We start from the raw sequence: 14,488 nt of genomic DNA, 5'->3' as shown, positions 1-14,488 counted from the left end.
TTATCAATCGAATTACACAAACAGTACCATTATTTTCTCTCTCTGCACGATTGTATGTGCTTGCACCGAGTGTGGGCAATACAAAATACCATTTATCATATTCGTACGGGTTTTCGCTTCCCCAGTTTTCCCAGTTTCTGGATCATGAGTGTTTTATTGCAATTAATCATTGAGCGCACGCACGCACACACAGCCACTCAGACAGACACACACATCCAGATACAGATACGCTCACGCACACATTTACAACTCGTTACAAGTCCGCATTTCCCCCGAAAAAAAATAACTCCATTCCATTCCCCCGCTTGCCTTTTCCCCGCCAACATGTTAAGTTGATAAACTGCGCTTCCCTCTATTAACTGCTCCTGATGGCTGTTGTTGTTGTTGCTATTGTTGTTGCCTGACTGCCCTTGTTGCTGCTTTTATTATTTGTTGTGCACAACATGTCGCAGTTGCCACAGCCACCGACGGGCCTCCACACGTCCGTGCAACTCCCCAAGATCCTTGGCAAGGAGAGATAGCTTTATCACAATTAAAGGAGCTCAGTCAGGAAGTCGTGAGGGAAGAAGGCCAGGTGTCTACTGCCGTCTCTCTCCCGCCTCCTATTGCCGTCTCTTTCCATGTGTACTCTTGTTTATTACCCAATTTGTTAAGTTTTCCCCAGCATATGGCAAGTGGAATCAATATTTGTATGGGCTGAGATAGTGGAACTATTATTATCTTGATATGTAGATGCAATTTAAAAAAATATCTTTAAACAGTTGTGAAAATCACCTTCTTACGAGATTTTCAATCAGTTATCAGTTACGCTGATTTCGCGCATATTTAAATGCTCTAATTGTGTAAAGCCTAAGTTAATTACAGTCATAATTCAATTACTTCTCACACACAAAAATGAACTCGCACTCGGGCCAAATAAGGAAACTCCACCTTAGTTTACTTTAATTAAAATCATATTAGACAAACCTCAAATGGCAGCACTTTATGCTCACTCCTGGCATAATTAACCAAGTAAATTCATCTTTTGTTTGGCGAACTGGTCAGGGACAAGTGGCAGCCAACAATAACATTTCATTAAACTCATTAGCAAAGCCAAATATTTGCGCAATTAATTAGTTTTAATTACAATTGTCGGTACTTAGGCCTTCGGCAGTGGCACTCTGCATACACGGCGTATGCGCAATATATTTTAAGCTCAACACCAATGCGTAACAAATCAGCATAATTTAATTGAAGCCCTCCAAAAAGAATCATCCAAGTGGGTCGGGCATTAAATTCAACTTTAAATGGATTTGCGAGTAGCAAATTAAATCCAAGCAAAAGAACTAAGACAAATGAGAACGCTGGAGGGGCGAAAGTTGAAGCGAAAAATAGCAAATAATAGTGACATGACGAAATACAATCATAATCATGGCACAATACCACCGCACAAAAACAACAAACTACCCGAGAATAAAAAGCAAAATGGAGGAAAACTTTTGCCATAAACAACCAGCCGAGCGAGATGGCTAGCTGCCGCCAGAGCGAGATGGCGAATAACAAGGAGCATAATGGAGCATGGCTGCCAGCCAGCTGAAGCTGGAGCTGAAAGAAAAACTAAGATACCATGGCCATGAAGATGATGACGAAGTGGCAGGAGAGGCACGGAGTGGCAGCAGAAGGAGCAGCAGCAGCAGGACGACCACAACACAAATAATAATGGCATATAAATGAAGTAACAAACATTGTTTTCCTTTGACATAACTCATTAACCATCGGAGACGAGGCAACGGCACTGGGAATGCAGCTCCTTGGGAATAAGGAATACGGCATAGGGAATAAGGACTCTCGCATTCCAGAATGCTGCACATTCCTGTCTGGCTGCCGCTGCATCACGTGCCTGGCTCCAGCATTAATGCCAACTGGTGGCCAACTCATTTTAATAGACCCCAAATCCACCAGCCAGAATTCCCAACTAAAATTTCTTAATTAATACAATAAGCAGGAATAAATGCGGGTATGCTCGGCTGTTGGGTTGGCTGGCATGTTGCCCACTGCCGGACCACAAATGTCTGCAATTATTTTTGCATGCCATGCAAGGGGGCACAACAGCAGCTGGCAAAAATCTAAAACCCAACATCGCGACCACAACCGCAACAAGCCGTCAAGCGGCTCCCCCCGCCCCCTTTCCATCAACCCCTGCCGCTGTCTCTTTTGGCCCTGTTGTCTTTGCCATGTCAGCAACTTTCACCACAAACCGTCTCCTGTAAATGAAGAAATTCCTCGTGTCGCCCTGTTGTCTTCAGCTGTCTCGAACTCAGACTAGAGCTCAGACCCTCAGCTGGCGCTTCAAGCTGATTGAGGTTTTCCTCCAATGCACTGAGAGAAAAATGTGGAAGAAACCATACAATATCTTATTGAGATAATAACCAAACTGAAAACAACATACAGTCTATTTTCAGATTTAAACTTCAAAATGAAGATGGCTTAGCTTTAGTTGAACATGTATTTCTACCTTTACAATGAATTTCTCTCAGTGCACCTTTCGTATGACAGATGAAACTTCAAGATGGGTAGCTTGAGCTGCAGTTCCGTTGATTTGACTGCCATGAAATGGCAGAAACCGAATCGTTCTCCAGGGGCCACCTAATTAGGCCCTAAGCTTTCGGACTCAATCAGCGTGTAAGCAATTGCCAATACGTGATTTGCCAAAAAACAAAACGAAGCCAAGCCAAAGCAAATAAAAAAAACTTTCACACACGGCCGAAAATGTGGGTATGGCGATGAAGGAGGGCGGAGAGGGGGCGTGTCAGATCACAGCTGCGTAATCGATTTTCAAGTGTGAAAATCGGCCCTACTTTCTGGCCCAAAGCTATTTGCGGCCATTTTTTAATCTACACTCGAACGCTCGGCTGGCATGCGGCCGTATTTGCACAACGTGATGAGATTTTGTGGTCTACTCGCATGCCCACTCCACTTGGCCAGTTGTGAGCGACGCAACAACGCAACTTCTGTGCCCAGTTCCCAGCCAAAGAACTCTATTTACATTTTTTTTTGGTTGGCATATCGATCTTTTGGCCAAATCTTTGACTCCCTTTATGGGCCTGTTGGTCTCTTTTAGCGCCCAAAAGCAGACAACAGTTACTGCCTCTAAGCTCGAGTAATGTTTTTTTTTTTTTGTTCGTCCTTGTTTCTCCTCCTCCTCCTCATTTCTGGGATGATGGCGATGCGGATGGGGCCAAAACACGCAACAGCTGCCAGCAGCCGGCGAAAGGCGGAAAACTTTTCTCTCAGCCAGCAGCCAACAACAAACAGCAGGCGGCTGGAAAATGTAGGATAAAAAATGAAATAAGCATTACCAGTTCGAGGAAAAAATTTAAAAAAAAAATGAGTGAGCTGGAAAGTTGGGGATTATTATCAATATCAGATGGGCAAGGGGTTTTTGTTCGCCCCTTATGACTGTTAATTATGTGATTATTACTAAAAGTTTTCATAACTAATTTCAGTGACTGCCTTTATGTCATATATTCTACAAATATACTAGTTATAATGTTATATTCAATCTTTAAAGAGACTTTAGCTTCTTTTCGTTAGTTCTAAAAACAAATACACACTCCGTTCGTTCCTTTACCTATGTACTCCATTATAAAAGCGTGTTTGACTGGTAAATGCTCACCAATCCCCATACGTTTTTCCCCTGTCACATGATCTGCTCACCCAGCAGCATAGCCATATTTTTTGGAGGATTTTCTATTAGGACATTGCATAAACTCGTACGTATATGTACATACTTATATATCTGGGCAAAGGCAAAGTTTAGTCTAATGCTCTTAACGCTCATGTCTAACCTTTTTCCCGCTCCTGCATTCTGTTTGCAGCTGCGGTGAGGATTTGTCGCCTGTCTGTTTGCCTTCATCTTAGCCCACTGCCAGTGCCAGTGCCACGCCCCCCGGAACCGCCCACCTTCTCAGAATTCTCTACTTAACACATCTTCTAACGACAGACGTCGCGCAACTTTCGACATGTCTCCCGAGTTGTAAGGCGCTGAGAGTAGTTCCATGTCCAAGAGAGATGGCCCAGCTATCCTCACACACCGCCCAGTACACTGAAAGAAATAAATGAGACTATTTGGTGTAGTAAGTTACTACTTAGGATTCCAAGGAGTGTAATATCAGCTTTTTAAGTTAGTTAATGGAATGCCATACCATACAAGCAACCCATTTATTCTTTATTTTTTTATACAAACATTTCAATCCAGTAATTTAATCTATGTAACCTACTCTCAATACTATTATGCATCCTTTTAGAATAGCACCCCCCTTGTTTTCAGTGCACCCTTGCAGTTGTCTGACAGATGATACATAATTTGATATAAATGCATTTTAATATGCAACTGCTGCTCATTGGGACTCCCATGCTGCGGTGAATTTATGTTTTTTGCCGTAAATCAAATGAATAATTTAAGCTCTCCGCATGGCCAGTGTCTGTCACTTAAAAATGTCACGGGCTGCCATCAAAAATTTCCGCCATCCGCTTCGTTTTTTCCATATCTGATTTATACTGGCCGCCGCGGGTGAAATGCCGGAAAATGGGCAATGTAAGCTTTGCGTAATTGCATTAAATGGCATGGAACCGAATCCATCACACAGCAGAACAAGAATCGGTCTTATAGATGGAGTAGGGGGCAGTTCCAAAGGGTTGGCAAGAATGGGTAAACAAAAACAAGACAGCTCGTGGCCCCCAATGACCGAGACTTAAACTACCCTCGCACAGCCATCGAAATTTTAATATCAGCAAGCTCAGTTAAATGTTAATAAATATTCAATTATATAGTAAAATGTGAATGGCTAGAAAATATATAAATATTTGTTTTGAGCAAATAAATTCGAACTTCATTATGGAAGCCAACTTACCCGTTGATGGGGCATAAATATGCTCTTCTTGTTCAACATCAGCGCACAAAATTCCAATTTATTTTAATTGATTTATTAATGATTGCAATGTTCCATAAATGTAGCAATATAAATGTATTTTTCGGCTACCGCGATCTCATCTGCACTTTTTGTACTTCTGTTTGTCTGATGAGCGAAATCAATTTTCAAGATGAATTAAAACCGCTCAAATGACCAAAAAAGAAAATCCCTCAGACGTGTTTATATAAAAACATTAAACTTTTACAAGGGCTTAGTTAAAAACAAAACTTGATGCATAGTTTCGAGTGAGTTCTTTGCAAAAAAGGAGCATTGCGTACCTTCATCAATTATAACCCTTTCAAAGGATAAGAAATGTAAGCCTAAGGAAAAACTCGAGGGGTTTACAGAGAAAAGAAGTATGCAGTTCCTTCCTTTGTCTTATTTCTTAGATTGCACATTTGCGGATTGCCCCCCAAAGATCGGGCATAATTATGCAATTTCCTCTTTAACGCTTAGCCAGACAGACACAAAAAGAGTTAAATTCAATAAAATTTACATTTAACCACAAAAACAGCGACTCCGCCGGAGTCGAGAAGCCAGTGGCAAATGAAAGTAGGCAAAAGTTGAGATGAAAGTCGAACAAAGAGATGGAAAAGCAGAGACTTATGTAAATTGAAATTCAAGAGCAGAAAAACCAAGAACAACAAAAGCATGCCGGGGGAAAAGCGGGGAAAAACAAGAGCATCAACAGCTGAAAAACCGACGGAAAAGACAAAAAGAAAATTTTCATTCATTTCGAATTACGCTGTATGAGTGTCAAAATGGCGCTGGTATGCTCCTACCGCCCAGCATAATTCAGGGCTTCAGGGGGGATCCTGCGGGGGGGGCAATAGTGGGTGGTGGGCGATGGGTGGTGTGTGTTTTTATATTTTTTTTTGGGAGCATGGGCGCTGGAGGTCACCCGACAATTGGCCGGGCTTTTGTCACTTGTCGCTTCTGCTGGCGGTGCAGACCGAAAATTCAATTTCATGCCGCGTGACACAAAGACAAAGACAAAGCCAGCAAAGACGGACGGTTTTCCCGCTTTCCCGCTCGCCCGCTTTTCTGGGTGAAAATGAGGGGAGTGAGAAAAGTTGGGGGGGATGGAAATGTGCAGTGCATTCAGGAAGACGCCGGAAAGTTGACATTCAAAAATGTGCGCACTTCGCTCAAAAGAATTTCAAATTAGCCACTTTTGCTTAACAATTGGCGCAGGCAACAAATTAAAAGGCAGCCAAGTGGGCGTGGCACCGCAAAATAAATGGAAATGGAAAATCGAGTCGAGTCGAGTCGAGTCCGGGTTGAGTCGAGAGTTCAGGTGGTGGTCACAGAGCATCTGGCGACAATTTAAAGTCAAGTGGCGCGTTTGCCGAGTATTGAGCAAAAAATAATTGCCGCACAAAATGCACTCGAAATCGCAGACAAGTGGGCAAAAATGGTGGGTCTTTGGGTTTGGGTGGTCTTAAGTGGAGTCTGAGGCCAACTCGCAACTTCGATCTGGCATTAGCGTCATTTACACATCTGTGTGTGCACCACGAACTGCGCTTAGCTAACAATGCCGCTGCCTTCGTCTGCGGCACTAAGTGGCAAAATTTCCATAGAAAAGCGAAGTAACCGCAGCAGTCGCCGGAAAAAAATCCCCAATCGGAACACCAGCAAACGCTAATGGTCGCCGTCGAGTCAAGTGTCCGACTTTGGCCATATGGAAATATCAAACGTGGCATTGGATCGGGAGCTGTCCAAGATGGTCAATTTGCTAAGTGGAGTCGGGCCAAGCAGGACCTCTATTTACACTGAAATTATAGTATGGTGGAAACTATAAAATAAGCGAATAGCTAAGTAACACAAGGAAATATCACTTAAAGCAATTTCTTTGATTCTACGTTATTTGCTCCAGAAATTGTTATGAACTTTTTCTAACCCAAGAATTTCCATCTAATTTTTTAATTCATTTAATGTGCATATATATTATATTGTAATTGTTAAACCCATATACCGCCACCAAATGTTGTGTAAAGTTCTAAGGTTTTGGTTCATCGGATCCAGCTGGTGTCGTGGTGACCTCCACCTCCTTGGTGGCAAAAGAGTTCTGCTGCTGCTGTTTCAACTGCTGTCGGCATTGGTGAATCTTGAAGGCCGTCTCACATTTGTTACTGCCACGAATCGCGTGGCACTGGCGTTCTGGCCAGTTGATGGGATTACTGGCATCGGAAAGAAGCCCGAAGAGATCGCGTTCCACAAAAACACCATCGTGCATGAGACCCATTTGCTCGTAGAGGCAATGTGTGAAACACTGGACCGATTCCGAGGGCTCCGAAAAGTCCTCCCTTTGCAGCTGGTGCAACTCCCTGAGTGATATATCCGTTTGATCGCCGCACAGGCGAATCATGTCCTCGGTGATCGTTTTGGGGGATTCATCAGCCACGGTTAGACCCAGATTGATGTTTATCTTGGCGAAACGGGACTGACAGAAGAAGTCCTTTTATAAGCAAATCCCTTTTTTATAGAACTCCAACTTACCTCGCTTAAAGCGAACATTTTAAGCACAACCAATAGCACTAGAACTCGATTCATTTTGTAAAATTCGAATGATTCTATCTGGTTAAAAGCGCCGCTTTTATAAACTCATCTTTGCGATCATTAGTGGCAGCTTGGGAATCATTTTAATTGCGAATATCAACTCAATGAGGCGAGCGAAATTCGCGGTTTCCGTGGCCAAAAGCCTGAACAAGTTTGAATAACCAAGAGTAACAAGCCAAGTCGAGCCAAGCAGAAGCCAAATCGATACCGAATGCCAATTGGCATACCAAAAGTATCTTAAGAGCTGCTTCAACAAATCCCGAGTGCCAGCAAGTTTTCCTCTCACCCAAAAAGGAAAAAAATACACAAGTTGCAAAACAAAATTTTGAAACAAAACAAGAAGAAATCGGCTGGGAAACCGCAGCTTTCAATTGCCGAAGAGCAAATACCGTAAATTTATCAATGAATTAATTATGTCTTCAGGGTTTCTATGATTTCGTTATGCTAATTTAATTGAATATTTAAATCATAAAACAGCAAATTGCCTTCTATTAGAACAAACATATTAAAATTGAATTGAAACAAGCCACAGAAACTCAGCTAAAAAGTGTTTCAAAAATACCTAACTATAATAAGTTAAATACATTTTTAAAAATCCTATAAAAAATTTGAATATTACCCCACGAACTTAATCTACAAATCGGCATACTCTTTCGAAAACTAAAATACTAATAACAACTTTGGATATTCATACTTAAGTGTGTGTGTGTGTGGGTGTTTGGGGCACTTCCGTTTGGTTGTTGCGCCATTTTGACTGCGACTATTTCCGCTGGTCGCATTAACTGCAGGCGCATAACTTTTCCAATTTGCTTTTGGCAATTATTGATATAAGCCAGCAACAGCAACTTGAACGAGCTTCTGTCTGCCACTTCAGTCGATCTCTACCCGTCTCTTTCCCATTCTAGCCATCTCTCTCTCTCTCTCTCTCCCACGGCCAATCACGTTTGCATTGGTCCAAGCATATTTTCCTGCATTCTTGCGCATATTTGTGCAACATTCCAAAAATTCTTGAGCAAAGTTTCGTTATTATTGCCATTTTGCCGACTCTGGGGCTCTCGCAGTTGGGAGCCTGCCACTTTGATTACTTTTGCACTTGCCGTTAGATGCAATTAGTTGGTTCATTAGAAAAACAACAACAACAACGAAAACAACAACCCCGCCCGATAGGAATTCACACACTTAATCAGCAGTCTCGGATGAAGGGGAAAACTCTGTCTGAACTCTCACTGATTGCAGACGTTTGCACTCGGAAAAAAGAATTTACTTAAACATGTTTTAAAGCACTCCAAATTTGGTTGTCCTTGAAACTTGCAGAACTATACACACTATCTACAGATGGATTATTTATAATAATAATAATAAAGGCTTAAATATAAAGCCCACACTCTGTGCCTTTACTTCCCCATAAGATGCATCTGACTTAAAATATCAAGTAAATAAATTCCTTTCAATTCCAATTTCTAGGCAATAATTTCGGTTTCGAGTGCAGGCGAGAAGTTGTATCTTCGTATCTTAAGGATGCCCGGACTGCTGCTTGAGTATGCAAATCGGTCAGCAAGCCGGAGCTGAGTGATTTGGCCAACTCTTTTGGCCCTCTGGGGTAAAATTTGCCAACCACGCTGCGAAGAACTTAGCATGCAAGCGGCCATGTGACCCGAGGCTTTGAGCTCGGCTCTGTTGCATATTTGTTGCATAATGCCTTATAAACTTATGCACTGGCACATTGTTGACCAGTTGTCCGGAATCTCTCCGCCGCCATATATCCCGTATCCTATAACACATATGCCTTCGTCGTATCCTTCGCCCCTCGACATACATTATTTGCCGCTGTGTCCACTGCCAAAGCGTTTCGGGTTAAAAAATCTACAAATCGCATGCCGCAAACAAAAGCAAATGCCAGCAGAAGGATGTGGATATCTGGATATCTGGATAGGTGGACGGATGGATGGATGGAAGGATAGATGGCACAACGCTTAGAGGGTTAGATGGTTAGATGGCTGGCATACCAGCATTATTCCACGTCACCGGCCAGTGCACATTTCAAATTGGAAAGGAACGCTGCAAATACTGGGAACTTGGCTAAAATTCTCAGGCAAACTCTCATTCAATGCGAAATAAATAAGTAAATAGTTGAGATGCTCTCTCCGCTGTGACAATTTGGCCTTCTTTCTTTATTTCTCTGCTCCCAGCCCATGCCATCCTTGCGGTTTAATTTTCCCAACCCGTCGGCATGCAAATCACATACAATCAGAATGAAGTAAACGTGGGCCAAAGGCAAATATGACATTTCAGTCAGCCAAGTAAATAAATGTTAGGCGGCACAAATGGAACGTGCCAAAGCCGCTTGAAGAGTACGAGACCTCAGACACTCGAGCCCAGAGTTACCTTCACCTGTGCTCCGGGCTCTTCATCTGGCCGACAGGATCCGCTTTCATCCCTGCCTCTTTGCCCCGTGTCAATCCTTCGCAAACAACTGTGAGAAGTCATTTCGCAGCCCTAGAAATATGGAGCTCTTCACACGGATTTTTTATGCTTACGAGTGTGTCTGCTTAAGAGGAATGACCAGTTATCGAGATTTAATATTTTCAGCAAACTAAGTAATCGATTTATACCCTCTTAGTAAATACATTTAAACTTAAAAAATGCGTTGCCATCCTGAAACGATGGCAAATGTATATCTCAATAGCTATCAAATTATCGACGTTTATACGGACAGACGGACAAACGTAAGGACAAACGTATGTACAAACATACGGACAAACCTACGGACAACCCTACGGACAAGCATATGCATTTACAGACTGACACTTCCTGCAGCTTTTAAACCTACTATACTACTACTACTACTATACGAGAAGCAAGTATAATTATTAAAGGATTGTAAATTTAAGAAGTCATAACAAACCGCAGACTTTCATCATACGATTTTCCCATTCTTGGGCATCGTCTTGCGCAGCTTCGCTATCGTTTCTTTTTAGCCAACAAGTAATTGTATTAAAATGGGAATTTTTTCAATTTGAGAGTTTAGGCTGACAGGACTCGACTGCGACTGCGACTAGCGGACATGTGACAGGCGAGACACGGAGCGAGACAGTCGGGAATGAAGTTGTGGCACGCATTGTCTGAGACTCCGGCGAAGGGGCCAGCGACATTTTAGCCACCAACCATGTGGGACTTGCCTGCGCCGCCTCCTCCGCCACACTGCACATTCTCCCGACTCCTGCGGGTTTGCTCGGAATTGTTTGATAATGACACTGACATGATGCTGCACTGACAACTAGGCAAGAAACCGGCTGCAGTAGTCCTGGCCACCCGGCCACCCAACAAAGCACTTCCGCATCCTGTCTGGCCCACGGAATTATATACGAAAATTAGTTGAAGCGGCCGCCGCTGGCAAATTTCCTATGTGAGCTTTTCCTTTTTTTCCTGATCTCATTTCGTGTTTCTACCCACTCTGCTTATTTTTCCCCGGACGTTTTTTTTCCGTTGATTTGCTGTTCGGTTTCGGGCCTTCTTTTTGGGAGGGCCAGTGCAAGCGGCGCTCTAAATTAAGTTTTAAGCAACATGTCTGCAAAAATCATGCCCCAGGATACCCGTACTCGTCCTGGTTCCCTTCGTCCTGGCTGCTGTCGCTGGCAGTCGCAACGTTTTATTCTTAGCCTCCTCTCGGTTTTACTTTTTTTTTTGTGTATTTCTATTTGAAGAATGGAAATTGTGTTTTGTGTGTGTTTGCTGCAGTGGTCTTCCTTGTCCTTCGTGCAGTTCCTTGAGGAGCTGCAGGACTATTTTTTCGTATTTATTTTTTATTGTATTTCGCTGGCCGTGCTATTTACACTGGCGCAGTCAACAGTCGCCGTCGTCGGCAGTTGCTTTTCCTGTGCCTATTTATATAAATATATATATAGGTATTCGTATACGTATATATTTGCAGGAGCTGCAGGACGGGCAGCGATTTAACTTCCTCTTCTTGGCTCGGAATTTGTATTTGTGTATTTGTCTTTTAGTTTATTGTGCGGCAGCTAGGCAACTTTGCCTTTTGTATTTGCGCTCCATTGAGGCAAGGAATTCAATTTTAAAACCCCCAAACCAGGCGCAAACGAAGCAGGAACTTGTGGTCGTGGTCCAGCCACCCCTCACTGCATTTGATTACAGTTCCCCATGCCGTGGGCTCCATTTTAAATGATCGGCGGCTCCTGAGCCTGGGCTCAGCTAATTAAACGTGGCGTATACTTGATGTGCGCCTAGCCTAGTCGAGTATACGCCACGTTAAGCAAACAAGAAGCGGACGCCAGAGCTTAGACAACCGACTTAATGGGGGATAAGCCAGCAGCCGGCAAACACTTGGCTGGCAATTAATTAAAAGCCCCCGAACAAGCAACCAAATATTTGGTTCTTAAACGCTAAAACGCAAAGGAACGAGGGCGGACAACTGGGTAAATCCGATTTTATTTCCAACGATAAGCAACAGAAGCTGAGAAAATCCAAAATTGCAGCCCATTCTACCCTACATACTGTTGAGCGTCAACTGAAAATCACGGATCAGTTGCATTATGGCCACCGTGCAACCAACTGTCCCGAAAATAAGACCAATCAGCATAAGTAAGATATCCCGGATCAGCTTCCACATCAGCCGGCCATAACCCACATTATAGTTCAGGAACATATCGATCAATGCCGGACATAGAAGATTGAGGTTGCTCAACGAAAAAGCGCCTTCCAGTTCCGTGAGAGCCGCCAGATTGGGCACACCAATTGCCACGGCACCTATGAAAACGGAGTAATCATTTTTATAATTTCCTTATTTTTTACGTGTAAAACTCACCTGTGAGAAAAAGAAACAACAATCGAACTACGTACTCAATCAGCGTGCGATACCTTCCCCTGGGTTCAGAGTTTTCATAGTCGCTGAACATCACTGTGATCACTACGAAACCATTCAGAGGATAACTCAGAAATATTCCAGTGGCAATGAATACCTTAATGAACTGGGAAAGGCTAAGTAGAAAAGAGCACTTTAAAAAAGGTTACAGATAATTGAATTTTCTTTTAGAATAAGCAGAAGTTGAATTTGAAGAAGTTGAATTTGAAGAAGTTGAAATCTTATTGGGAATTATTTTACCTACATTTCATCCTGTGGAATATTTAGGGTAATACTGGCATGGACACTGTCTCCGAAACGCCAATAGCCGATGATTCCAAAAAACATGTTCGAGAGCAGGATGAATAAAACAGCAAGATTGAGGACACCAAAGAGGCCCAGATAGCTCTGCGGATGTGCCATATGGGCCTCAACGACGAGCATCTGGAGAATGGGAACCATAGAAGTTGAGATATATTATATACAATTATTTATATTTATTTTTACTTACAGAACCCACGGCTGTGAGGGAAAAGGCGGCGATGGCAATGAACTCGATCCACTCGACAGGAGGTGTGGCCATCTCACGATCATTAATATTGGGAAGACCATTGAACAGATAGTACATGATTAGGGCGAAACCCGCGTACAGCAGGAAGTTGGAGATCAAATTCAAGGGTACCAAATACTTTAGACGGCGGATCATGAAGAGCGGCAAGAGCAGCAAACAGGCGCCCAGCACATAATACCTTTCGTTGTACCTATCAATATAATGGTCACCAATCTCCTTGAAGTTCTTGGACACGAAGACCAGGTAAACGGTGCACAGCAGGAACTGACCGAAGACCAAAACGCAAGTGGTCATAAAACCAGCGGCCCGACCAAAGCAATTGATCCACTTGGGACCCTCCTCGTAGGCAATCCTCACGGCCTCCGGCATGGAAACTTGAGGAACACGACGCCTTCGACAACACTCCGTCATGTCAGCTATCTGTTGGTACCGTAGGTATTTAAAGAGGGGGATTCGGTTGGCCGAGGTAGCCACTTACAGACCAGCAAGTGGATGGAGTACGTCAGGAGTATCATCAGCAGAACGGACATCACGGCGCCCACCACGAATCCCGAGCAGCGGAAGGCCAGCGGCATCGCCAGGATGCCCGTTCCAATCACACATTTCAACAGGGAAATAAAGGCGTCACAGTTACTTCGTTAAAAGTGGTAAAAAATTTATGTAATTAGGCAGTATGTTTGGCGAACTCAATCAATTCATTATCCTACATGAAACTCACGTTAGGGGCACCTCCACACTTCGCTTCTCGTAGGGATTGTACATGTAGAAAGAGGTTATGGACTGGCTGCAAAGTAGCCTTAATATTATTAGTCTGTAAATGGAACGGATGGGGGACATACTCACGCTATGGTCGGAGGTTCAGTCTGCAGGCCAGGATCATCGTCCCGATGTGGAGCCTGATCCTGCGACTTTGGCTCCATATCCTTGGCGACATCAGCGGCAGGAAAACGAAAGAGTCACACAAAAAATAGCTACAAAAAACACAAAGTCAACGGCAAAATTGCCCCGAACTTTTGACAGCGATTCCAAATTAGTTTAGTCGATTGCGTAGCTTCGTTACTATTCCCACTCCCAATCCCACTTCCATTTCCGTTTCCGGTTTCCGACAATGCAGCTGCGCACATTCAATTCACTTACGCTTGATAACTGGCGCTGCATTTAGCATTGCCACTACAATCCTGCCGCAGCCCAATCAAAATGGCTGCACATGCGCACCCATTATCATAATAAGCGCAACTTATTGCCCCTTTTGCGGTCCTGCAGGACATAAAGTTCACCAACTAACGGCGTATTGGTCCTGCGGCGGTCGCAGGATGAAGGTTTCCGCGGTTGGCTACGGTTAGCCCAAATTACAGGGGACTTACTGAGCTAATTTAAGCCTGCTGTTTTCAAACTACTTAACTTAATGCAATCTGACTAATCTGGAAACTTCAAAGAAAATCCGAATTTTCTTTATATTTTGTTTCTAATATCCTTGAATTTATAAAAAGATAATAGATATAAGAGAAGTATCCCAGTTTAATCAAAATGAACTTATCCTGTCATGTT

The 14,488-nt window shown here is 43.2% G+C and overlaps 2 protein-coding genes across 6 annotated transcripts; both read right to left on the bottom strand.

Annotated features, from left to right (window-relative positions):
- Positions 1-6,869: 6,869 nt before the first annotated feature.
- LOC6733925 (general odorant-binding protein 56a) lies at positions 6,870-7,587 on the bottom strand. Its single transcript, XM_002080933.3, has 2 exons — positions 7,452-7,587; positions 6,870-7,395 (listed from the first exon to the last, which is right to left on the bottom strand). Exons 1-2 carry the CDS (start codon positions 7,503-7,505, stop codon positions 6,952-6,954), a joined length of 498 nt encoding a protein of 165 aa, XP_002080969.1. The 5' UTR covers positions 7,506-7,587; the 3' UTR covers positions 6,870-6,951.
- A 4,337-nt stretch (positions 7,588-11,924) lies between these two features.
- On the bottom strand, positions 11,925-13,986 carry LOC6739376 (glutamate transporter polyphemus). 5 transcript variants are annotated; one of them, XM_016172201.3, is made up of 7 exons: positions 13,780-13,915; positions 13,659-13,724; positions 13,423-13,573; positions 12,881-13,360; positions 12,635-12,813; positions 12,334-12,506; positions 11,925-12,275 (listed from the first exon to the last, which is right to left on the bottom strand). In XM_016172201.3, the coding sequence occupies exons 2-7, from the start codon at positions 13,700-13,702 to the stop codon at positions 12,016-12,018; spliced, it is 1,287 nt and encodes a 428-aa protein (XP_016026977.1). In that variant the 5' UTR covers positions 13,703-13,724; positions 13,780-13,915; the 3' UTR covers positions 11,925-12,015. The 5 variants fall into 5 exon arrangements, with proteins under 5 accessions (XP_016026977.1, XP_016026976.1, XP_016026978.1 ...); XM_016172200.3 differs by having other exon boundaries at positions 13,659-13,720; positions 13,784-13,898; XM_002076248.4 differs by having other exon boundaries at positions 11,926-12,275; positions 13,784-13,986.
- Between the last annotated feature and the right edge of the window lie 502 nt (positions 13,987-14,488).

Source organism: Drosophila simulans, chromosome 2R (assembly GCF_016746395.2).
Source record: "Drosophila simulans strain w501 chromosome 2R, Prin_Dsim_3.1, whole genome shotgun sequence".
Lineage (NCBI taxonomy): Eukaryota > Metazoa > Arthropoda > Insecta > Diptera > Drosophilidae > Drosophila > Drosophila simulans.
The sequence above is the reverse complement of the archived record's forward strand: the minus strand, read 5'-3'. Positions and strand labels throughout refer to the sequence as shown.

Coding starts and splice junctions, on each gene's coding strand:
- LOC6733925 (XM_002080933.3), bottom strand. CDS start 7,505: ATGAATCGAGTTCTAGTGCTATTGGTTGTGCTTAAAATGTTCGCTTTA. Junction 7,396..7,451: donor AAATGTTCGCTTTAAGCGAG/GTAAGTTGGAGT, acceptor TTCTTCTGTCAG/TCCCGTTTCGCCAAGATAAA.
- LOC6739376 (XM_002076248.4), bottom strand. CDS start 13,860: ATGGAGCCAAAGTCGCAGGATCAGGCTCCACATCGGGACGATGATCCT. Junction 12,814..12,880: donor CCCTCACAGCCGTGGGTTCT/GTAAGTAAAAAT, acceptor CCCATTCTCCAG/ATGCTCGTCGTTGAGGCCCA. Junction 12,276..12,333: donor GTTGTTTCTTTTTCTCACAG/GTGAGTTTTACA, acceptor CCGTTTTCATAG/GTGCCGTGGCAATTGGTGTG.